This window comes from Ornithorhynchus anatinus, chromosome X1, assembly GCF_004115215.2.
Source record: "Ornithorhynchus anatinus isolate Pmale09 chromosome X1, mOrnAna1.pri.v4, whole genome shotgun sequence".
NCBI classification, from domain to species: domain Eukaryota; kingdom Metazoa; phylum Chordata; class Mammalia; order Monotremata; family Ornithorhynchidae; genus Ornithorhynchus; species Ornithorhynchus anatinus.
Genome location: NC_041749.1, coordinates 18,099,995 through 18,126,514, shown reverse-complemented (window position 1 = coordinate 18,126,514; position 26,520 = coordinate 18,099,995). Strand labels below are relative to the sequence as shown.

Here is a 26,520-nt window from a genome sequence, read left to right as displayed (position 1 = left end):
GTGCCTCAGTTATCTCATCTGTAAAAATGGGGATTAAGACTGTGAGCCTCACGTGGGGCAACCTGATGACTCTGTATCCAACTCAGCGCTTGGAACACCGCTCTGCACATAGTAAGCGCTTAGTACATACCAACATTATTATTCATCCCCATTTTACAGCTGAGGTCACTGAGGCCACGAAAAGTGAAGTGACTTGGCCAAAGTCACGCAGCTGACAGGTGGCAGAGCCGGGATTAGACCCATGACCTCTGACTCCTAAACCCGTGCTCTTTCCACTGAGCCACGCTGCATTTATTGAGCCCTGACTGTGTGCAAAACACTGTACTAAGCACTTGGATCACTGGCCCTCTGACTGCACCTCCCCAAGCTACGGCCATACGCAACTTTGGGTATCTTTCCCTTTTTCCTTCAGAAGCACTAAACCCCCATCCAACTTTGTAAAAGAAGCAGTGTGGCTCTTTGGAAAGAGCCCGGGCTTGGGAGTCAGAGGTCATGGGTTCAAATCCCCGCTCTGCCACCTGTCAGCGGTGTGACTGTGGGCAAGTCACTTAACTTCTCTGTGCCTCAGTTCCCTCATCTGCAAAATGGGGATGAAGACTGTGAGCCGTCCTTGGGACAACCTGATGACCCTGTATCTCCCCCAGCGCTTAGAACAGTGCTCTGCACGTAGTAAGCGCTTAACAAATACCAACATTATTATTATTCATCTCCCTCTTCAGAGTCCTTCCGTACATTCGTTATAGTGGCAAGAACAAGCCCTTGGGGGTCAGAGATCGTGGGTTCTAATCCTGCCTCCGCCACCTGTCTGCTGTGACCTTGGGCAAGTCACTTACCTTCTCTGTGCCTCACTTGCATCGTCTGTAAAATAGGGATCGAGAGCGTGCGGGACAGGGACTGCGTCCAATCTGATTATCTTGTAGCTCCCCCAGTGCTTAGAACAGTGCTTGGCCCATAGAAAGTGCTTAATAAATACCATAATCATTATTAATGATTATTTGTTCATTCAATCATATTTATTGAGCATTTACTGCATGCAGAGCGCTGTACTTGGGAGAACAGACAATAACAGACACATTGAGAAGCAGCGTGGTTCAGTGGGAAGGGCCCGAGCCTGGGAGTCAGAGGTCGTGGGTTCGAATCCCGGCTCTGCCACTCGTCAGCTGTGTGACTGTGGGCAAGTCCCTTAACTTCTCTGTGCCTCGGTTACCTCATCTGTAAAGTGGGGATTCCGACTGTGAGCCTCACGTCTGTATCTCCCCCAGCGCTTAGAACAGTGCTCTGCCCATAGTAAGCGCTTAACAAATACCAACATTATTATCATTATTATTATTATTCCCTGCCCACAGCGAGTTTACAGTCTATCTGAAATATCTTGCTCCTTGGTCTGGAGACCATTCATTCAATCGTATTTATTGAGCGCTTACTATGTGCAGAGCACTGTACTAAGCGCCTGGAATGTACGATTCGGTAACAGACAGAGACCATCCCTGACCATGATCTCAGGAGTCATGGAATTACGGTAGAAATAGCATGGCCTAGTCGAAAGAGCCCGGGGCCTGAGAGTCAGAGGATTTGGCTTATAATTCCAGCTCTGCCAATTGCTTGCTGTGTGACCTTGGGCAATTAGACTGTAACCCCTTCAAAGGGCAGGGACCGTCTCTATCTGTTACCGATTTGTCCATTCCAAGCGCTTAGTACAGTGCTCTGCACATAGTAAGCGCTCAATAAATACTATTGAATGAATGAACGAATGATTTCATTTTTCTGGGCCTCGCTTCTCCCGTTCTCCCATCTGCTTGCAGGATAGGGACTGTGTCCAACTTAATTCACTTGTACCTACCCCAGCACTTACTGTCTGCCACATAGTAAAGCGTCTAACAAATACCAGAAAAAAGAAAAAAAAAAACTATTTGAAAACTGGTCTGTGGTTTCGGATGCTGGGATGTTGGAATGATTCCAGGTCAGCCACCACTGTGGAAGTTATTTCCTCTCAGTGATACTTTTTTAAAAAAATGGCATTTGTTAAACCCTTTCTCTGTTCCAGACAGTCTGCTAAGGGCTGGGGTAGATACAAGCTAATTGGGTTGGTTACAGTCCATGTCCCACGTGGGGCTCACAGTCTAAATCCCCATTTTACAGATGAGGTAACCGAGGCACCGAAAAGCGTTGCCCAAAGCCACACAACGGAAAAGTCACGGAGCCGGGATTAGAACCCAGATTCATTCATTCAATAGTGTTTATTGACCGCTAATGATGTTGGTATTTGTTAAGCGCTTACTATTGTGCAGAGCACTGTTCTAAGCGCTGGGGGAGATACAGGGTAATCAGGTTGTCCCACGTGAGGCTCACAGTTAATTCCCATTTTACAGATGAGGGAACTGAAGCATAGAGAAGTGAAGTGACTTGCCCACAGTCACACAGTTGACAGGTGGCAGAGCCGGGATTCGAATCCACGACCTCTGACTCCCAAGCCTGGCACGGCACTGTATTAAGCGCTTGGAATATACAATTGGACAACAGATAGAGACAATCCCTGCCCAATGACAGTCTTACAGTCTCTTCTGACTCCCAGGTTTGAGCTTTTTCCACTAGACCACGCTGCTTCTCCCTCTCAACTTCGCAATGCTGCTACTTGAGTCTCCGCTTTGGCAAATTTTCTTGGGAAGTAAACCCCATATACTCCCCCCAGGTTAATTCTCCGCCGTCGCACAGGTTTGGGAGTTCCATCTTCCCTCCCTGTTCCCCACATGCCTTCCATTGTATTGGGTTTTTTTGGTAGTGATTTATTTTTCCTGCATCCCCACCCCTTCAGGGTCTGAATGGAGAATCCCATTCCTTTTTGGGGAGAAGCAGCATGGCCTGGGAGTCGGAGGATATGGGTTCTAATCTCACCTCCATCACTTGACTGCTGTGTGACCTAGGGCAAGTCACTTTACTTCTCTGTGCCTCAGTTCCCTCATCTGCAAAATGGGATTTCAATTCTTCTGTGATCCCCATGTGGGACTCTATTATCCTGTACCCTCCCAGTGCTTAGTACAGTTCTTGTCACATAGTAGATGCTTAACAAATACCGCAATTATTATAATTATTTTACTGAAACCATCACTTGGGCAAGTAGATAACATTTTTTAATTAGATGACAGGCATAGACAATTTCTTGACATCAAAGTCACCTTTCTCTTAATTACACATTCACTTAGGGATAACAACCCTCCTCTGAGGCTCTTTGTAATAATAATAATAATAGTTTTACTTAAGTGCTTACAATGTTCCAGGCACTGCTGGAGTGGATACAAGCAAATCAGATCAAACACAGTCCCTTTACCACGTGGGGTTCACAGTCTTAATCCCCACTGTACAGATGAGGTAATTGAGACACGGAGAAGTGAAGTGACTTGTCCAAGGTCACTTTGTACTTTGCTCCTGTGACGTGTCAGGTCTGCATCAAGGAGGAACTCCTCACCGTCAGATTCAAGGCATTCAGTTGGTTCTCTCCCACTGCGGTCCAGCCCTCTTGATTCACTCTGCTAATCCTAAGTCTCTGTCTCTCACTCTCACCTTACCTGCTGTGGACCCCTCTTTTTTAAATTGCATTTGCTCAGTGCTATGTGCTTGGCGCTTTTCTAAGCCCCCGGGGGCGGGGAGGGGGAAGATCCAAGATAATCAGGCCGGACACAGTCCCTGTCCCATATAGGTCTCACGGTCTTACTCCCCATTCTACAGATGAGATGACTGAGGCACAGAGAAGTTAGTGACCTTCTCAAGTACGGTGTGGGCAGGGAAAGGCCTAGTGGAGAGAGCAGGGGACTGGGAGTCAGAAACACTTGGGTTCTAATCCCGGCTCCATCACTTGTTTGCTGAGTGACTTTGGGCAAGTCGTTTAACTTCTCCGTGCCTCAGTTACCCCATCTGTAAAATGGAGATGAAGACTATGAGCCCCAAGTGGGACAGGCACTGTGTTCTACCTGGTTACCTTGTATCTACTCCAGCACTTAGTACAGTGCCTGGAACATTCATTTATTCCTTCAATTATATTTACTGAGCGCTTACAGTGTGGAGAGCACTGTACTAAGTGCTTGGAAAGTACAATTTGGCAACGATGGGCTCACAGTCTAGAAGTGCTTAACAAATACCATTAAAAAAAAAATAAGAAAAAGTTGTTGCAAGATCCCGATTAATTTGGATAGGCCAAAAGGCACCAGGCCTGGGCCCTAGATTTCCTGTCTCCTAAATTCTACCTTTAAGGACAACCCGGATGAAGGAATCACAGAGAGCAGTATAGGTTAGTGGAAAGAACACGGGCCTGGGAGTCAGACGACCTTGTTCTCATCCCGGCTCTGCTACTCGTCTGCTGCGTGACCTTAGGGAAGTCACTTCACTCCTCGATGCCTAGGTCTCCTCTTCTGCAAAATGGGGATCGAATCCTACTCTCTCCTGCTTAGAAGGTGAGCCGCAAGTGGGACTGGGTCTGCGTCCAACTTTAGTATCTAGTATTTACCCCAGTGCTGAGTACGGTGCTGGTAGTAAGCGCTAAACGAATGCCATTTTTAAAAATAGAGAGTGAACATTTGGAATCTGCTGATGACACTAAACTGGCTAAAGTCGCTTGCTTTTGGAAGATTCCACTATTAATCGAGGTGGCCTCAATGAACAGGAAAATGGTCCTCTAAAAAATAGGCTGTAATTGTTGTAAGGACAAGTGCAAGGAGGTAGACTTGGGAACAAAAAATATTCAACACTAATACAAGGTAAGGAAAGACAGTTAGACACAAGTACAGCAGGAAACTTTCTGGCGGTTAGAGGGGTCCGGAAGCTGAATGTGAGAAGCTAGTGCCATTGTTAAAAAAGTCAGTATGCTACAGCAATATATACACATGGAATATACATAGGCCTGGGCCTTATACTTGCTGCCTCCTAAATTCTACCTTTATGGACGACCTGGATGAAGGAATCAGAGAGAACAGTGTAGCTTAGTGGATAGAGTACGGCCGTGGGAGTCAGAAGGTATTGAGTCCTTATCGCGCTTATCTACTGTGTATCCTTGGAAGAGTCACTTCACTTCTCTGAGCCTCAGTCACCTTAACTGTAAAATGGGGATTGAGACTCTGAGCCCCATGTGGGACAGGGATTTGTATCCCCGCCAGAGCTTAGTACTGTGCCCGGCACATAGTAAGCACTTAACAAGTACCATAATTATTATTAATTATATGTGTATATATATATATATATATACACATATGTATGCACGTGTGGGTTTGTATGCGTCTGATATGCAAGACTCAGGTAGTAATCTTTCTCCTACGTTCTGCCCTGGCCAGATCCTTAATAGAGTCTGTTCCGTTCCAGTCACCTCACTTTAGAGAGGATGTGGAGATCCTGGGAGGGACCTGGAGAAGAACAATAAAAATGATTAAAGAGATGGAAAGTCTAAGAGCAACAGAGCCCTAGAGAAGAGAAGGATGTAATAATATTGGTATTTGTTAAGCGCTTACTATATGCAGAGCACTGTTCTAAGCGCTGGGGGAGATACAGGGTCATCAGGTCGTCCCACGTGAGGCTCACAGTCTGAATTCCCATTTGACAGATGAGGTAACTGAGGCCCAGAGAAGTGAAGTGACTTGCCCACAGTCACACAGCTGACAAGTGGAAGAGCAGGGATTCTAACCGGTGACCTCTGACTCTCAAGCCCGGGCTCTTTCCACTGAGCCACGTAGTGGATGGATAAACTTCAGGATTCCTTCAAGTCCATGGCCCACTTTCCCCCGGGTCCACAGAGGGGCCGAAAAGACACAACGGGTTTACATTCAAAAAGGAGAGATTTTGATGGGCTATAGAGTAGTCTCTGGCTAAAATGGTGATGAAACCCTAAAATGGGCTACCAAGGGTATATATTTTTACTTCTTGTTTCAAGAAGGAAGCCCTGATGGTGAAATTCCCTCAGGGTTCCGACCAGCTCTAGGATTCTACGATTCGATATATTGATGGCATTTATAGAGCACTTACTGTGTGCAGAGCACTGTACTGAGCCCTTGAGAGGGCACAATGCAACAGAGATGGGAGACATTCCCTGTCCGTGAGTTTAGAGTCTAGAGGAGAAGCTTAACAAGGAATTGCTTAGGAAAAAAAAAAGGTGCTGGGGTTAATAAAAGCAAGTTCTACCTTGGGCTAGTCATAACTCTTTAGGAAATTAAAGTCAAAAGCCCTAAGTTTCTACTTGTGACTTCATCCCCACAAATCACAAAACTCTCTCCGCTTCATCCTTCAAGCCCGCAATTCATGCTGAGAGGTTCGAGAAGGCCAGCGTTATGGCTGACGAAAGGATTTCATTTGCAAGAATTATAAGCAGTAAATTTGGCATAGATGTAAAAATATAGATCTTCTGATAGATAAATTCACGCTATTGATTTTTATGTATTTACCAAGCTGCCCGTTGCTACTTTTAGTGCAGTCTTGGAACGGCTAGGCAATAAATATTTTTAAAAAACCCAGCAGAGCAGCAGTCCAGGCCCCTCCCAACAGTAATTGTCTGGCAAGACAGATGATGGTCTGCTGGTCAACCAAGGCAGTTTTAAATAAAGGAGACCTAAGTGTTTTCAGCTGGGGAGGGCTGTGGGTGTTTCAACCAGGAACCTGCCAAGTCTTTTTGCTGAGAATGAGCGGTGAATCCTTCCAATTACAAGATTACCTGGGTTCATTCATTCTTTCATAGTAATTGAGTGCTTACTGTGTGCAGAGCACTGTACTAAGCACATGGGAGAGTAAAATATAACAATAAACAGACACATTCCCTGCCGGGAAAGGGTTTTTTTTTTTACTTTTTCCACAGCAGGAAATCCTCTAGGCCATCTCTGTAGTTATTATTATTAATACATGATAATGTAGCACAATTAATATATTACTTATATTAATACTTAATATGATATATAATTCATATAATGATAATCCCTAATGGTATTTTTTAAGTGTTTACCATGTGCTAAGCACTGTACTAAGCACTGAGGTAGATAGAAGATGTTTAAGTAGTTTAAGTAGGAGGGAGAATACGTATACCCACTTTGCAGATGAGGGATCTGAGGCCCAGAGAAGTTAAGTGACTCTCCCCAAATCACACAAAAGACATGTGAGAAGCAGCGTGGTTTAGTGGAGCGAGCACGGGCCTGGGAATCAAAAGGACCTGGGTTCTAATCCCAGCTCCACCACTGTTCTGCTGCATGACCTTGGGAAAGTCACATCACTTCTCCGGGCCTCAGTGACCTCTTCTGTAAAATGGGGATTAAGAGTGTGAGCCCAAAGTGGGACAGGGACTGTGTCTAACCAGATTGACTTGTATCCACCCCAACACTTAGAACAGGGCTTGGAACGTAGTAAGGGATTAACAAGAACCATAATCGTAAGGAGGCAGAGCCGGAATTAGAACCCGGATCTTATTTGTCCCAGCCGCGTGCTCTTGCCATTAGGCCATACCACTTCCCTGAGAAGCAGCATGGCTTAGTGGAAAGAGCACGGGCTTGGGAGTCAGAGGGCTTGGGTTCTAATCCCATCTCTGACACTAATCAGGTGTGTGACTGGGCAAGTCACTTAACTTCTCTGTGCCTCAGTTACCTTACCTGTAAAATGGAGGATTAAGACCGTGAGCCCCAAATGGGACAACCGGATTACCTTGTATCTCCACCAGTGCTTAGAACACTTAAGCTCTTAACAAATATGACTATTATTATTATTTCTTAAATTGGGCTATCGCACCTTTTCCCCTTTCCCTATATCATCCCTTCCGTGTTTTCTGTTAGCGGGAAGGAGGCAGGTCGGTTTGGTATCGCTCCAGGTGTTGGGAATACCGGGTACTGCTTCGTGTTTTTGGCCAGAAGAAAAGTTCCATTATATACTGGTTTGGGGATCGGACAATGCCTCTTTCCTGGGCGCCACGAGCTTAAACTGCCTGTTAGCATCCCTGGACAAGCCCAGTTTGTGTCAGGGCTACACAATGGGGTTGTTGTTTCAATCACCCATCGGCACAGAATGACATCTCTCCTTGGCTTTACTCGGAGACTCTGGAGCCAAAAGGATCATAATAATAATAATGATGGTAATTGTTAAGCGCTTACTATGTGTCAAGCGCTGTTCTAAGTGCTGGGGTAGTTATAAATGAATCAGGTTGGACACAGTCCCTGTCCCACATGGGGCTCACAATCTTAATCCCCATTTTACAGATGAGGGAACTGAGGCCCAGAAAAGTGAAGTGACTTGCCTAAGGTCACAAAGCAGACAAGTGGCTCCCACGCTCGTGCTGTATCCACTAAGGGCCATGCTTTCTTAGCTGGAGTTCTGCTGACCCACAGGTTCCTGTCCCATGCTCAAGTCTTAGACCGTAAGCCCGTCAAACGGCAGGGACTGTCTCTGTCTGTTGCCGACTTGTTCATTCCAAGCGCTTAGTACAGTGCTCTGGACATAGTAAGCGTTCAATAAATACTATTGAATGAATGAATGAATGAAAGTCCACGCCGCTGCTCTGGACTGGCCAGAAGGACGATGGAAGGAAGGATCACCCGCTCAAGTAGAAGCTCTTAGACCCAAGTTCTTTCTACTCCTGCTTAACTGGTCCCAATCTAATCATGGGCCACTGCTAAGAGACCATAATTCCAGTGCTCCCCTATTTTTTAAATTTTTATGGTATTTGTTAAACACTTACATGTGCCAGGCACTGCTTTCCCCACTTTCAAAGCCTTAATGAAGGCACATCTCCTCCAAGAGGCCTTCCCTGAGTCCTCATTTCTTTTTAATAATAATATGAATAATAATATTGGTATTTGTTAAGTGTTTACTGTGTGCCAAGCACTGTTCTAAGTGCTTGGGGAGATACCAAGTAACCCAGGTTGTCCCACGTGGGGCGCACAGTATTAATCCCCATTTTACAGATGAGGTAACTGAGGCACAGAGAAGTTAAGTGACGTGCCCAAAGTCACACAGCTGATAAGTGGCAAGTCAGGATTAGAACCCACAAGCTCTGACTCCATTAAGCCAAGCTGTTTCTCCCACTCGCTTCCGCATCACCCTCGCATTTGGATTTGGTGCCTCTTTTCAAACGCCTCTCAGCTCCACAGTACTTATGTGTTAATCGGTAATTTATTTTTATTTGTATGAATGTCTATCTCTCCCTCTAGACTGTAAACCTGTTGTGGGCCGGGAATGTTTCTACTAACTCTGTACATAGTCTCCCAAGCGCTTAGTACAGTGCTCTGCACACTGTAAGCACTCAATAAATACAGTTGATTAAAAGCCTTATTGAAGATAGATCTCCTCCAACGAGCCTTCCCTAAGTCCTCATTTTCTCTTCTCCCACTCTCTTGCACTTGAATTTGCTTCCTTTATTTACTCCTCCCTCATACCCACAGCTCTTATGTCCATATCTGTAATTTATTTTTATTTATATTAATGTCTTTCTTCCCTTCTAGACTGTAAGCCCGTTGTGGGAAGGGAACATGTCTACCAAATCTGTTATGTTGTTCTCAACTCTATGTTGTTCTCTTGCCCTGCACACAGTAACTGCTCAATACATATGACTGATAAAAAGCTTATCAGGTTGGACGCAGTCCGTGTCTCACTTGGGACTCACAGTCTTAATCCCCAGATGGAGGTAACTGAGGCACAGAGAAATTAAGAGATTTGCCCCAGGTCACACAGCAGACAAGCGGAGGAGCCGGCATTAGAACCCAGTTCCTTCTTACTCCCAGGTCCATGGCTATCCACCAGGCCATGCTGCACTTAAGACAAACTCCTAATATTCAACCCTTACCCCAAAACTAGGATTATTCACTGCCATATTTCTTGGTCATCTGTCCCTGTGGAAAGACGTGATACGGTTACTACCCTCTAAGTGAAACTAAGACTTCACCCTTTCTGTTTTCAGTTCTTCTAAAAGCAAACTTCTTTCCTGACTCCACCACCCATAATTCTGGTATCTCAGTTAATCATCCTTTGATGTTACTCTGAAAGGATTAGGAGAGGTGACAGAGAGAATTGGAATGGGAAGAGAATATAATATCCTCTCTCTCACACTGATCCTTTAAAAACCGACCAAGGTGTCCCTGGATGAAAATGTCTTGGCTTCCGTTCACCTAATCCTTTTCTAACTCTCAAAATTCCATATGGAAGACTTGGAGATCATGGAGTTCAGCCAAACAAACCAAGCTGAACCAGACAGACAAATTTATTTTGTCGGTGCTACCTACCCTATTAAGAGGAGGGTGTGGGTTCAGTTTTTCAGGATTGCGTGAGGCAGAGGTGTGGTCAACATCCATCATGAGTTTTCAACACCTCTGTCCTGATCAGTGTTCTGGGCCCACATACGTAAGGCCTTAAACAATTAGGGTCTGTCGCATGGGCCTGAACCCACAGCACAGAAGCCGGGACCTGGAGAACAGCACTTACCAAAATGGCATGTTTAATAATGATGATAATAATAATAATGGTATTTGTTAAGTGCTTACTATGTGCCAGGCACTGTTCTAAGTGCTAGTGGAAATACAGATTAAATGGGTTGGACACAGTTCCTGTCCTACATAGGGCTCATAGTCTTAATCCCGATTTTTAGAGATGAGGGAACTGAGGCCCAGAGAAGTTAAGTGGTTTGTCCAAAGTCACACAGCAGACAAGAGGCAGAGCTGGGATTAGAACCCATGACCTCTGACTCCCAGACCTGTTCTCAATCTATTAGGCCATGCTGCTTCTCTATTTATTATTTATTTGTTTATTTATTCATTCATTCATTTTTGTGGTATTTGTTAAGCGCTTACTATAGGCCAAGCATTGTACTAAGCACTGGGGTAGATATGAGATAATAGCATTGGACCCAGTCCCTGTCCCAATTAGGGCTCCCAGTTTTTTTCTTTTCTAAAATGGTATTTGTTAAATACTTACTATGTACCAGGCACTGTAGAAAGCACTGGGGAAGATATGAGATAATCAGGTTGGAAACAGTCCATGTCCCACATGGAGCTCACAGTCTTAATCCCCCTTTTACAGATGAGGTAACTGAGGCAGAGAGAAGTAAAGTGACTTGCCCAAGATCACACAGCAGGCAAGTGACAGATTCTGGGATTAAAACCATTTTATTGTTGCCTACGTTGTAAACTCATTGTGGGCAATCAATTCTATTCTATTGTAAGCACTTAGTACCGTACTTTATTCACAGTAAATGTTCAGTAAGAAACCACTGAATGATCCTACTTTTGGGGAATTTTCTCTGTGTCACTTCTGTATTATGTAGATTTTTGAGGAGAGATGAATAATAATAATCATAATAATGGTATTTCTTAAGAACTTACTATGTGCCAGGCACTGTTCTAAATCCTGGGGTAGGCACAAGTGAATTAGGTTGGATACAGTCCGTATTCCTCATTGTGCTCGCAGCCTTAATCCCCATTTTACAGATGAGCTAACTGGGGTACAGAGAATAATAATAAATAATTAATAATGGCATTTGTTAAGTGCTTACTATGTGCCAAGCACTGTTCTAAGCACTGAGTGGTGGGGGGATACAAGGTAATTACGTTGTCCCACGTGGGGCTCACGGTCTTAATCCCCATTTTACAGATGAGAGAACTGAGGCGGAGAGAAGTTAAGCGACTTGCCCAAAGTCACACAGCTGACAAGTGGCAGAGCTGGGATTAGAACCCGTGATCTCTGACTCCCAAGCCCGGGCTCTTTCCACTGAGCCACGCTGACTTGCCCAGTATCACACAGCGGACAAGTGGTGGAGCGGGGATTTAGAGCCCAGGGCCTTCTGACTCCCGGGCCCATACTCTATCCACTAGGTCACACTGCTTCTCTATGCTTTTCTAATATCTGGGGAGTATTTTAGAAATCTAAAACCAAAGTAAGATGGAACACTCCGATGATATCACGCCAAGCATTTGAACAGCACAATGGAAACTTCATTCTGGATTTAGTCACTGACCTTACCTGTGGAAACCTGTTGAGAAAAGTGGAGGGGGACCCCGGGAATCCTAGGCTGAGAGAAAGGGCTCTCATTTTCACCTTCCTGGCTTGGAATTGAGAGTTGGCCTTTGGCAACTCAGTTTCACTGTTGATGGTCCTCAGTGAACAAATCTCTCTCCCCAGATCTTCCTGCGCGATTTGTATTAAATCCAAATGGGAACGCCTTGTGAGCGGGGAGAGGAGAGATACTGTGGCCATCAATCAATCAATAGCATTTGTGGAGTGCTTGCTGTGTGCAGAGCACTGTACTAAGCACTTGGGAGTCTAGCACGGAGAAGCTGACACAAAATAATTTGCAAAAGGGGGGGGGGAGAGAGAGAGAAATGGATATGTAGATGACTAAGCAGCATAGCTTAGTGGAAAGAGCATGGGAGTCAGAGATGATGGGTTCTAATCCCGGCTCCACCACTTGTCAGCTGTGTGACTTTGGGCACGTCACGTAACTTCGCTGTGCCTCACTTACCTCATCTGTAAAATACGGATTAAGACTGTGAGCCCCATGTGGGACAACCTGATTACCTTGTATCTCCCCCAGCGCTTAGAATAGTGGTTGACACATAGTAAGCGCTTGACAAATACTATTATTATTATTTTAAGTTAGTAGGGTATAGAAATGGAAACGCACAGAAGTACTATGGGTGGGAATGAATGCATAAGTGGCACTCTTAATGAAACCATCATACCGCAAAATTCCTCAGTAGCTCCCAGGATGATGATCAAGGCCAAAGCCAAGGCCAATCCCATTAACTGGACAGTTCAAGCAAAGCAGACAATTTTGCCTGAATTACCCAGATAATTGTGGAAATAGTTGATTTTACATGGGTTTCTTAGATCTTTTCCCAATCCTCCACTTTACTTTATGTCATAAAGTCACGAGTTTTGGTGTCTTCTATAGGAGTAAACTGTAAGCCCAGGGAGAAAAATGGTCAAGTAGTCTGAAAAAGTTAATGCCCCTCCTGAGGTACTTTCTCCCAAAGTGAGTAATGTATTCACTTTGCAATCTGACCAATTAGTGAGGCCTGGGCCTTCACCCCCAAGCTTTCCAAAATGCTTTGCCTCCCAACTGCTCAGATGGGAAGACTTAGAATTAGAGAAAGGAATGGTTGCAACTCGTTCTGAGTTAGGATGCGGTTTTGTAAGAACAGTAGGTTCAAGGAAATGTTTTATCTCAACCTTGTCAGCCACGATCTCCGCCTGAGCTTGCCCCATTGAGAGTGGGCCTGGGTGGTAGTTACTCCAACTCAAAGGAGGATGGTCCACTTTTATGAGGCAGTATAAGACTCACCCCTTGTTGCGGCATAGAAATCCAACAAAGCGTGGATTTCGAAAGCGGTGATCTGATGAGTTTGGGATGAGTTTGGGTTTCGAAGACGGTGGCCAGCACCCTTAGGAGTTTTCCGGCTCCCTCTCTCCTTCCCTTCCAAGAGCTCCAGCAGCCTGGATCGGGCTGTTTGTCAGGTTGTGGGTTGCAGAGTGACCAAAATCCAATTTGGCCCTATAGCTGGCGGTCCTACTGCAAATACTTAGGATAATTCAATGGCTCAGATTTGTGTTTCTTCTGACAGGGCCTCACTTGCATGACAGGAGCAGGGAAAATGGGTTTTTGTAATTTCATTTAAAATTACAAAGTTATGCTCATGGAAAGTTAGTTTCCCTTTTCTGCGTTTTAAAGCCCGTTTGTGTGTCACGGTGGTTCTTTAAGTGGACTTTGGTTGTCAGGTTTAGCTGTATATTGTTGCCCAATCTGCTGGGACCTCTGATCTTGCCTGATGCATTCAGACATGCAAGGGTAGCTGTCCTTTGGGCTTGAAGAAAACCAACTGAAGGTGAGATTTCCTTTCAGCATATCCTTACACTAGTAGCAACCCTATCTATTATGTGCTCACTATGTGCAGAGCACCATACTCAGCACTGGGAAAGAAGACACAGGTGGGAATTAGATTGTGGCCCTCAGGGGCTCATAATCTAAGACTATAAAGGGAGACCTGAGACAGACACAAGAGGAGAGATGAAACCAGAAACTAATAATAATAATAATAGTAATACCGATGGCATTTGTTAAGCACTTACTATGTGCCAAACACTGTTCTAAGCACTGGGGCAGATACAAGGTAATCAGGTTGACCCACATGGGGCTCAGAGTCTTAATCCCCATTTTACAGATTAGGTAACTGAGGCACAGAGAAGTTAAGTGACTTGCCAATGGTCACAAAGCAGGCAAGTGGCAGAGCTGGAATTAGAACCCAGGTCCTCTGACTCCCAAGCAGGTGCTCTTGCCACTAGGCCAAACATAAAATAAAAAGAGAAATCTGTAGGGTTCTTGTGGCTAGAGGAGCAGAATTTCAGGCTCCTCGCAACTCAGAGACCAAAGTAGGTTGGACTGATAAGCTCTCTCAGATCATGTATATATATATATAAAAAGTTCCTCGATTCACAATGGCTGATACTGTCTTGATATCACAGGTTTTTCAAAGTCTCCAAAATAAAATGGTTCCTCCATTTCTGATTGCTGCAAGGCAGGCCGACCTGTCATCTGCAGTTGTCTTATATTTACTCTCTTATGCCACATAGTTTGACGTTTTGTTTTAACATGGGCAGGGAAGGTATGGGCAGGGAACTTGTCTATTTCTTGTTGTATTGTACTCTCTCAAACAGTTAGTACAGTGCTCTGCACACAGTAAGAGCTCAATAAATACGACTGAAAGTGTCTACCAACTCTATAATACTGAACACTCCCAAGCTCTCTCCCCACAATAAGCATTCAATTAGTACAATTGATTGATTCTGTCTTTAAACCGTTCCACCTTTTCTATGGTTTCCCGATTTCAGCTCATTTTAGAGGGGGCTGTTTGAGCTCTTTACTTCTCCCCAAGCAACTTCCACGCTATTCTTCACTCTTTGCTCTCCAACCTCTTTCCTCTTGCTCACACCGTTCCCCTGGCTTGAAACTCTCTACCTTTCTGGAGCTGTCAGACCACAGCTCTTCCCATATTCAAAGCCCTCCTAAAATCCCCCTCCATCCAACTAGGCTTTGCTAAGTAATTTCCCAGCACCCTATGCCATATAAACTTATCCCTTCTCTTAGCACTTATGAATTATTTACACCCCTCCTCAATATAAGTTTATTCAACTGTATATTCAATTATTTATTTGCACAACTCATGTAACTATTTTAATCCATTAGAATGTAAGTACCTGATAGGCAGGGAATGTGTCACTTTTTATTCTGTTCTTCCCAAGCACCGTATTACACTGAATTGTACCTAACGGGCACTCGAGAAATATTAATACTACTATTACCACCTTATGTGGTGTTCACCGGTGAAATTGAAATGTAACATGAATTGTTTCGATGCTAGTGGTCCTGCCTGATAGTGCCACGTCAAATAAATAATCGTGCCTGATGCTCTGATCCAGCTGAGATTCAGTAAAGCCGTGTGACTAAATCTTTGGCTGCAAATTCGCCTAGAGGGCTTTTCTCAAGAATCGTTAGTTTGATTTCACTGGAATCAAACAGGTTTCCAAATGGGAAGTCTGGAAAGGAGTACAAATAAAGTCTGGTGAAACTACTCCTAGCTCCCGGACACGTCCCCTATAAGCTGATAGAAAAAATATCACTGAAGAAGTGTTATGTTTTTGGAGACCCATTCAAGTAGATCTTGAATCCCCAAACTTGACATAGAATTGACACATGTTTCCGAAAATTCGGAGAACAGCCTGGTACTAAATTAGAGAGGTATGTGAAATGTTATCCATAGGCAAACATTATGGGACTGTGATATGTAATCATTCACTCATTCAATCGTATTTATTGAGCACTGTATGAGAAGCAGTGTAGCCTGATGGATTAGAGCACCAGTTGGGAGTCAGAAGGACCTAGGTTTTAATCCCAGCTGCCACTGGACCGCTGTGTGACCTTGGGCAAATCATTTCACTTCTCTGAGCCTCAGTTACCTTATCCGTAAAATGGTGATTAAGACTGTGGGTCTTCTGTGGGGCAGGGATTGGGTCCAACCTGATTATCTTTTATCTACCCTAGAGCTTAGTCCAGTGCCTGGCACATAGTGAGCACTTAACAAATGCCATTAGATGAGAGTGGGAAAAATTAAACTTGAAACACTCTTGGAGGTTTGAGAATATCAGATCATTTTTTTCTCGAGCTGCTTCCTGTAAGTAAAATGGGTAAGTTTCATAGAGAAATGTGATGCCTTTAAAAAATAAATCACTTCGCAAAATGGAGGTGGAAATCCCCAGAAAATGCCGAACATCGATCTAATGCGACAGGGTAATAATGTTGGTATTTGTTAAGCGCTTACTATGTGCAGAGCACTGTTCTAAGCGCTGGGGGAGATACAGGGGAATCAGGCTGTCCCACATGAGGCTCACAGTTAATCCCCATTTTCCAGATGAGGGAACTGAGGCACAGAGAAGTGAAGTGACTTGCCCCCAGTCACCCAGCTGACAAGTGGCAGAGCCGGGATTTGAACTCATGACGTCTGACACCCAAGCCCGGGCTCTTTCCACTGAGCCACGCTGCTTCTCTATCGGCCTGTACCTCCTCTCCCTCCCTCCCTAGCCCCTGCCCACCTCACTCCCCACCCCCTTCCCCCACTCCAGTGAACTCTCAGACATGTCCAGAACTCAGATCATCCACGCACGTTAGGCCCTGGTTCTCCACAACCACGTGGAGCATGGGCAGATGCGAGAAGCCTGCCGCCCTGAGTCAGGCACCTAACTTTAAGTGGGGATGCATGCTCCTCTAGACTGGAAGCTTGTTGTAATAATAATAATAATAATAATGTTGATATTTGTTAAGCGCTTACTATGTGCAGAGCACCGTTCTAAGCGCTGGGGTAGACACAGGGTAATCAGGTTGTCCCACGTGGGGCTCACAGTCTTAATCCCCATTTTACAGATGAGGGAACTGAGGCACAGAGAAGTGAAGTGACTTGCCCACAGTCACCCAGCTGACAAGTGGCAGAGCCGGCATTCGAACCCATGACCTCTGACTCCAAAGCCCGTGCTCTTTCCACTGAGCCACGCTGCTTTTCTATGTAGGGAGGGAATGTGTCTATTGTTCTAATGTACTCTCCCAAGCTCTTAGTATAGTAAGTGATGATGTTGGTATTTGTTAAGCGCTTACTATGTGCAGAGCACTGTTCTAAGCGCTGGGGTAGATACAGGGCAATCAGGTTGTCCCACGTGAGGCTCACAGTTAATCCCCATTATACAGATGAGGTAACTGAGGCCCAGAGAAGTGAAGTGACTTGCCCACAGTCACCCAGCTGACAAGTGGCAGAGCCGGGATTCAAACCCTTGACCTCTGACTCCGAAGCCCGGTCTCTTTCCACTGAGCCACGCTGCTTCTCTAGCCACGCTCAGTTAATATAATTGACTGACACCTGGAAGCTGGGGAAAAGGTAACCCTCAAAGCAAGGGCCCCGTGAAGTCCTCAGGACTCTCGGGTAGACAGTACCAATCCAAACCAGTTTGAACTGGGCAGGGCCTCCTCGCCTGAGCTTCCAAACCTTCTAGCTCAGTTGCTGTGGCATCACTGACATCCACGTGGGCTGGTCTGGCCATATCTACATCAGCCCCAGTGCCCTCTCTCCAGCCCCTCCCTCCCACCCCATTTTCCAACATGGTTGACTTAAGTTGTTTGGACAAAGTAAAAGTATTTATAGGCTGGTTCAATCTAGCTGGTGGTTATCTGCCCATCTGCTTATATTATTAATAATAATAATGATTGCGGTCATTGTTGAGCACTTACGATGTGCCTGGCTAGGCACTGGGGGGGATACAAACTGATCAGGTTGGACGCAGTCCCTGTCCTGCATGGGGTTCACAGTCTGAATCCCCATTTTACAGATGAAGTAACTGAGGCCCAGAAAATAATAATAATAATAATGTTGGTATTTGTTAAGCGCTTACTATGTGCCGAGCACTGTTCTAAGCGCTGGGGTAGACATAAGGGAATCAGGTTGTCCCACGTGGGGCTCACAGTCTTAATCCCCATTTTCCAGATGAGGGAACTGAGGCACAGAGAAGTTAAGTGACTTGCCCACAGTCACACAAGTGGCAGAGCTGGGATTCGAACTCATGAGCCCTGACTCCAAAGCCCGTGCTCTTTCCAAGAAAAGTGAAATGACTTGCCCAAGGTCACACAGTAGATGAGTGGCAGGGCCGGAATTAGAACTCCTGACCTTCTGACTCCCAGGCCCGTGGTCTTTCCATTATGCCATGCTGCTTCTCCTAAGAAATGATTCTGTACCAGGTTCAGTGGGTGATTCTGAAGATACACTGGGGTGAAAAAGTTGAAAAGCTCTTCTTAACAGATTTGATCTACACTCTCCTTTCCCCTCCAGTTGCCAGGCCCAGTGTTACAAAAACCTTGCTTTGAAGAGGGAACATAATAGATATCTGGGGCACACAGCACTCTTGCGGGAACTTAGGAGCAATGTGACTTAATGGAAAGAGCATGGGCCTGGGCGCCTGAGGTCCTGTGTTTTAATCCTGACTCCACCAGCCTGCTGTGTGACCTTGAGCAAATCACTTAACTTCTCTAGGCCTCAGCTTCCTCATCCGCAAGATGGGGATTCATTACCTGTTTTCTCCTCTACTCAGACTGTGAGACCCACGTTGGGCAGGGACTGTGTCTGACCTGTATCTGCCCCAGTGCTTAGAACATTGATTAACCCCCATTGCCAGTTTAACAAATACCACAGAACCATCTTAGGTAGAATTTTCTGGGAATAATATAAAGCGAGAACAAAAATCCAGCTAAATCTGGAGCTGTATGGATTTTCAAAAAGAGGAATGTTTTGCTAAGACACAGAATATTTAGAAATGGCTTCTCATAAATGTGTCTATCGTGTATAGTACTCTCTTAAGCGCTTAGTACAGTGCTTTGTGCACAGTAGGTACTCAATAAATACGATTGAATGAATGAATAATTGTGAGCCCCTTTTCAGTATGGCTGGGATGCCACTTTGAATCTAAAGGATCCTTAGGTTGGCATTTATTGCCATCACATTGGATTTGTACAGAGATGGGCAACCGCAGCGTGGCTCAGTGGAAAGAGCCTGGGCTTCGGAGTCAGAGGTCGTGGGTTCGACTCCCGGCTCTGCCACCTGTCAGCTGTGTGACTCTGGGCAAGTCACTTCACTTCTCTGTGCCTCAGTTACCTCATCTGTAAAAATGGGGATTAACTGTGAGTCTCATGTGGGACAACCTGATTACCCTGTATCTACCCCAGCGCTTAGAACGGTGCTCTGCACATAGTAAGCGCTTAACAAATACCAACATTAATTAATTAATTCATATTTTTTGAGCGCTTACTATGTGCAGAGCACTAATCACTTGGGAGAGTACAATAGAACGGAGTTGATAGACACACTTCTCAGTGGGGACTACTCTCTCACAGCAAGAAAATCAAAACCTCATAAATTAGTCTAAAACTGCGGCGAAGGGGAAGCTTGCCGGCATTGAACAATGAACTTGTCACAGGGCTTTCAAACATGTTCTTGGGAAGGAAACTCCATGTGCCTTCCTCTTGCTCTTCCTGTTTACTCTGCTCTGAAAGGCCTTGTCTAGTTGAAGCCTTTCACAGCCCTTTCGCATTTCAAAGCAGGCATAGTAACACTTGCAGTGACTCAGGAGAGACTGAATCTGACTCACAGAGAACGCTTATGATTTCACCACACATTTTTTTTTTATTGATGAGGTTCGCAGCATCACACCCTTCCAGATAAAATCACCTCAGGGCCTGAGTTAAAAAAATGATCAAGGGTAGAGTGTTACAGAGTTGGTAGACACGTTCCTTGCCCACTAGGAGCTTACAGTCAAGAGGCAGATACAGACATTAATACAAATAAACAGATTGCAGCTATTTACCTAATAAGTGCTGTGGGAAGGATGAATAAAGGGTGCAAATCCAAGTGCTTAAATTTCCCTTCCCTTCTAGGCAGGAAGCCTCTTCTCTAGACCGTAAGCTTGTTGTTTTGTACTCTCCGAAGTGCTTAGTACAGTGCTCTGCACACAGTAAGCCCTCAAAACATGATTGATTGATTTCTACTTGGAGAGTTTCCAAATGAAGCCCCAGAGGATCAAACTTCAAAGCTTGCCTACTTCCCTGACTCATACTTCAGTTTAGAAACAAGAAAGTGGTTTTTCTCTACTGGGTTACTTGGGAATAGATTCTTGAATTTCCTAAGGGCCTTTGTCCATGAATCCCTGTGTGACCTTGGGCAAGTCATTTAACTTCTCCGTGCCTCAGTTCCCTCTTTTGCAAAATGTGGAATAAGACCGTGAGCTCCACATGGGAAGGGGACTAAGTCCAACTTGATTACCTTTTATCTACCAGTGCTTAATACAGCACGAGGCTCATAGTAAGTGCTTAATAAATACCATTTAAAATCCTATAACATTAGGGAAAGTATCATTATTTCTCTGGGGCTTTGACATAAAGGACATACACCATTCACTATTTATCTTAAGGATTACACAAGGTTTTAAAACCTTTTCATTATTCATGCCTTTTTGGTAACGTTCTTGGAAATGCAAACAGATCTGAGCTTACTTTTAGGTTAAAGTCCTCACCTCCTCAAAAATCTAACCTGGCAGGGGGCTTTTTTTCCTACTTTGACTGACAGATTGACATGGATTAAAACCATAGGTGGTTCCTACTTTGTAAATGTAATCGTGCAAGAGGAAAATAACTTGCATTTCACAAATTTTGCCCTGCCCAGCAATAGGACATAGAGGTAGAGGTGGAAGGACAATTATTTTGGGCCAACAAAAATGAAATGAAGGGTCAAAGGGTAGATAAGGGGCATCATTCAAAGTCTGCCAAGTATGATGGGTCTCTATAAGTCAAAATAACCCCAATTCACGCTCCATTTCACTTGGAGAGTGCTGGAAAATAGGCTCTTCACCAGATAGGGTTTGAGTCTTGGCTGATCTAATGTTTCATCAGTCTTAGATTTCTGAGATAATTCTGGGGATCCAGCAAGTGGGAGGACATTTTGTGCATTTCAGCGTGATGATTCACTGGAGTGACCCAGGTGGTAGATAAGGGAACTCTTCCCCCTTATTGCTCCACTGCTCTCCTTCCCTCTTTATCCTTGTCTTCAATCAATGATATTTATTGAGCGCTTACTGTGTTAAGAGCACTGTACTGAGTGCTTAGGAGAGTACAATATAACAATATAAGAGAAACATTCCCTTCCCATAAAGAGTTTACAGTGTAGAGTGTCTTTAAGGCACTCAATCAGCTCTCTCCTTTCTACCTAACCTTGCTGATGTCCTATGACAACCCAACCTGCACACTCTGTTCTCTTAACACCAGCCAATCAATCAACTGTATTTATTGTGCGCTTACTGTGTGCAGAACACTGAACTAAGCGCTTGGGAGAGAACAGTGTAACAGAATTGGTAGACATAGTCCCTGCCCACAAGGAGCTAACAATCTAGAGGGGGAGGCAGACTTTAAAATAAATTATGGATATGTACATAAGTGATGAGGAGCTGACGGTGGGGTGAATACGGGTTACAGACCAAGGGCAAGGGTGACACAGAAGGGAGAAGGAATGGGAATGAGGGCTTAGTTGGGAAAAGTCTCTTGGAGGAGATGGGATTTTAATAAGACTTTGTAGGTGACGAGAATGATTGGCTTTTGGATATGAAGGGGGAGGGAGTTCCAGGCCAGAGGCAGGATGTGGACGAGGAGAGGAGAGGCAGGATGTGGAGTCAGCAAGGTAAGATAGGAGGGAAATAGGTGAATAAGTGCTTTAAAGCCAATGTTAAGGAGTTTCTGTTCGATGCAGAGGTTGATGAGCAACCACTGGAGGTTCATGAGGAGTGGGGGATCGTGGCCTGAATTTTTTTTAGAAAAATGATCTGGGCAGCAGAGTGAAGTATGGACTGAAGTGGGGAGAGACAGGAAGCAGGGAAGTCGGGAAGGAAGCTGATGCAGGAGTCTAGGTGGGATAAATGCTTGGATCAATACGGTAGCAACCTACTCTTTGTACCTCGATCCCATCTATCCCGTCACTGACTCCTTGCCCATGTTTTCCCTCGGACCTGGAGCTCCCTTTCCCTTTATATAATTGTGGTATTTGTTAATGCTTACTACATGCCGGGCACCGTAATAAGTGCTGGGAAAGATACAAGCAAATCGGGTTGGACACAGTCCCCGTTCCATAGCCGGGTCTTAATCCCCATTTTACAGATGAGGTAACTGAGGCACAGAGAATAATAATACTAGTTTTGGTATTTGTTAAGTGCTTACTCTGTGCCAGGCACTGTACCAAGCGCTGGGGTGGATACAAACAAATAGGATTGGACACAGTCCCTGTCTCACGGGGGGCTCACAGTCTCAATCCTCATTTTACTGATGAGGGAACTGAGGCATAGAGAAGTGAAGTGACTTGGCCAAAGTCACACAGTAGAAAAGTGACGGAGCCAGGATTAGGAATCCATGACCTTCTGAATCCCAGGCCCAGGCTGTAACTACTATGCCACACTGCTTCCCGTGCTCTATGCGCTGGACCATGCTGTTTTACATCTGATAGCTACCCCACCACCCTCCCCACCTTCAAAACTGTCCTAAAATCATATTTTCTCCTAGAGGCCTTCCCAGACTAAGCCATTAATTTCCCCTCTTCTCCCTCCCGTCTGTACCAGCTATGCAAATTGACTGTTTTCCTTTCTGCACTTTGCTACCCCAGTCACACGCTACTCATGGAAATGTCCTTATATTCTTCTGGTTCCCATATCCCTAATCTATTTTAATAATGTTGCTATTTGTTAAGCGCTTACTATGTGCAGAGCACTGTTCTAAGCGCTGGGGTAGATACAGGGTAACCAGGTTGTCCCACGTGAGGCTCACAGTTAATCCCCATTTTACAGATGAGGTAACCGAGGCACAGAGAAGTGACTTGCCCACAGTCACACAGCTGACAAGTGGCAGAGCCGGGAGTCGAACCCATGACCTCTGACTCCGAAGCCCAGGCTCTTTCCACTGAACCACGCGAATGTCTGCCTCCCCCTGTAGACTGTAAGCTACTTGTGGGCAGGGATTGTGTACACTAACTCCGATGCACTAACTAACTTGCGATGCAAGCACTGGAGTGCTTAATAAAGTGCTCTGCACGCAGTAAACGCTCAATAAATACCAAAGACTAACTGCCGGACTGACTCCAGTTCACGTATTAGCAAACTTTCTGCTATGTAGATGGGGAGCAGCACCGTCTAATGGAAGGAGTTGGGCCTGGGAGTCAGAGGACCTGGGTTCTAGTCCCGGCTCTGTCAGTTGCCTGCTGGGTGACCTTGGGTGAGTCATTTAACTTCTCCGTGCTTCAGTTTCTTCAACTGTGAAAAGGGGGATTCAATGTCTGTTTTCCTTTCTACTTAGACTGTGAGCCCCGGGTGGCACCGTGTCTGACCCGATTAACTTGTATCTACCCCAGTGCTTAGCACAGTGCTTGGTACATAGCCAGTGCTTAACAAATACCATAATGATTTAAATTATACCCCTGAAAGCCCCACCTCTCGAAAGCTCTATTTCTGGGCCCATTTTCTTAAAAAAAAACCACAAAAAAGTACGGTCGGCCGAATCAAGGGCCATATCTCACACAAATGCCCAAACACCAGAAACCCCAGGTGTCCTTCACAGGGAGCAGTTTGATAACAAGATCAAGCTTAATCTCCAGTTCAGTCCTGAAGCTTCGCCCCCACTGACATTGTGATGCCACTTTCCCTAGAGCACCTGATGCCAGCCCATTCATTTGCACAAATTGTTTGGGTAGCACAATGCATCTTTTCGTAGGCAAAGGAGAGTAGAGAAAGAAACTTAACAATCCTCACGCAGTTGATGCACCACTAACAGCCAGCCGAGTAAATGCTTCCATCTGCAACGTTCAGGAAAAGATGACTTGTAATATTCTAAAGGACACACACACACACGCACGTTTTCAGAGACATCACTGTTGTGAGTCAGCTCACAGAGTGTCTTTCTAAAGGATTAAAAAATGCTCAGCTTGAAGGTGCTAGATCTTTATTCCGACCAGATAGCCATCACTTCGGGCCTTGGGAAAACATTTTCTAACAAGGACAGCAGTCAGCTCTGACCTTTTTGCTGTGCACCAGTGCACAGACTCTGAGAAAACGAGCCAAACAACCATCACTGTAGTCATGAAACAAAAAAAAAAAAATCCCGTCTTTTTTCTTAACTGCCTTCTTGGGGATGCAGCAAGTTGCATAACAGGAGGTGCAAAAACTGGGAAGGATCACGTTGTCGAAATCTTTTTCAGTGATTACTTTGCCTGCTTAATGTAAAATCTGGAGAATCTGCAGCTATCTCAAATGTCCCAAATATCTTGTAGCCATCTTCAAGCTTTTTAGGAAGTATTTCCTTGAGGGAAAACTTCCTAATGTTTTCTTTCCTATCTGGGAGACTAACGGGATTTTTTCGCACCCCACCCCCCCCATCAAATCCGAATGTATTACGTACTGTCTCCTGCCGAGAACCACCGTCACCCAATAGCTACAAAAAGCAATGTCAGCGCAGATTATTGGAAGGAGGACTCATACCAACCCATTTTCTTTCCACCCACCCCCCTGGACCCTTGCCCTCCCCTCTCTGATCTGTACCTTCCGTATGGCAACTGGATGACAGAATGGTGTTCGGAGGTCTGAAGATATAAGGCAGGTATCGAGAAAAGCATTTCATCTTCCAAACATAAACCCTAAATGAAAAGCCAGTCTCTCAAATCCATGAGGATTCTCCCAGCTCGCAGTAGAGGCTACATCATGAATCCGCTGGCCGAGACCCCCTCTCACATCTGCAGAACCGGGAAGCAGGGAGAGTCATCAGAGCTGGACCCCATTTTGCCATCGGCAGCATCGAGGAGGAGCCGCTTCGCATTTCTGCATGCAGCTCGAACTCAGAAGCCCCCAAGCGAGCTGGGATATTGGCTCTTCATTGGCTGGATCTCATCAGGGCAGGATTTGCTGACTAAGTCAGTTCTGCCTGTAAACACAAGCCGAAAGACACAGCCGGTAACATCCCCTTGGCTGTTTGGTCAGTTGCTCTTGGAGAAATGGAAATCCGGCAGGACGTAGGGGATCCAGGCTGAACCTGTCCTATTCATCTGCAAGATCCTATGGAACAAAGATCGTCTGGGGTTGTTTGGGGCAGTGTCTGCCCTTTAAAGGAGTAACCCCATCATCTCTCAGCTGGGGGAGAGGGAAGTAGGGTGCAGTGAAATGGGTCTTTCTGCTTTGATTGAGCTCTGTTTCTCTTTTCGAGGCCGAGAGCAGAGCCCAAAAAACTATTGCTCATTGAGGTGGAGTGGGTCACTGCAGCACAGGGTCGTTGGTGATGGAGTTTCGGGGGTGGGGGGTGTCTAGCGTTGATAGATTGCCGGCTCTCCGGCTGCCAGCGCGGGATCGAACGGGCGACTTCAGACCTGAGCGACTCGCTCTTTGCATTTAAAGCCACAGTGCCGGAATATGGGGTGAGTTCTAAAGCTGTCATCCCAGGGGCAGGATTGCCAGGGATGCTATTGGTGCTCACCAGACCAACACGCATTTAACTAATTCTCCTATTTTAACTGGGGGTGCCGAACCGTTAAGCGAAAGGATTCTCATCTGCCACGAAATGAAGAGAGATTTAGGGGAGCTCTCTTGTCTTGAAATAATATCAGGATTTGAAATCTAATACTCCCAAGATAACTCGGGCCGCCTGGTTGTGTAGTACATTACTAAGAGTGCCACGAGAATGTGTAAATACCCCCCCGTTACTCTCTCCAGAGACATTTGGAGATGAAACTCTACCAGGGCGCGTGGTAAATATGTAAATTCCCTGGCCAATCAATGTTTTCTTAGGGCCATGCGAAAAGAGATTGGATACAAGCACTTCTAAACACGACTAGAATTATTTTGCAACTGTTGCCAGTGCCTTTTGAAAGGAAATTTGTTCTGCACTGTAGAACTGTACTAGCAGCCCAAGCAAAGCCAGTATCTCCTCGTTGTTCTCTCATTAGATCTCCTCTGATGCTGAGGAGCAGGGTTTGAACTGCTTATAACTAACTGATCCCCAAACTGCTTATCACATAATAATAATCATTATGGTATTTGTTAAGCACTTACTGGATGCCAGGTACTGTTCTAAGTGTTTGGGTGGACATAGCCTCTGTCCCACATGGGGCTCACAATCCCCATTTTACTGATGAGGTAACTGAGGCCCAGAGAAGTGAAGTGACTTGCTCCACATAGCCGACAAGCTGGTGGAGCTGGGATTAGAACCCATGACCTTCTGACTTCCAGGCCCGTGCTCTATCCACTAGGCCATTCTGCTTCTCATCTGATCGAGAATTCAGGTATAAAGGCATAAAGTACGGGTTTGAGAAGCAGTGTGGCATAGTGTAAAGAACAGGAGCCTGGGAGTCAGAACACCTGGGTTCTCTTGTCTGCTATGCGACCTTGGGCAAGTTATTTAGCTTCTCTATGCCTCAGTTATCTCAT

The 26,520-nt window shown here is 45.3% G+C and overlaps 1 protein-coding gene across 1 annotated transcript in view; it reads right to left on the bottom strand.

Moving 5' to 3' along the window:
* PPP2R2B (protein phosphatase 2 regulatory subunit Bbeta) overlaps positions 1-24,943 on the bottom strand; it is a 190,194-nt gene extending 165,251 nt beyond the window's left edge. The window contains exon 1 of the mRNA XM_029051308.2: positions 24,646-24,943. Coding sequence (XP_028907141.1) covers positions 24,646-24,724 — 79 coding nt within the window. The 5' untranslated portion in view covers positions 24,725-24,943. The remainder of the gene's footprint in view (positions 1-24,645) is intronic.
* Positions 24,944-26,520: the final 1,577 nt, after the last annotated feature.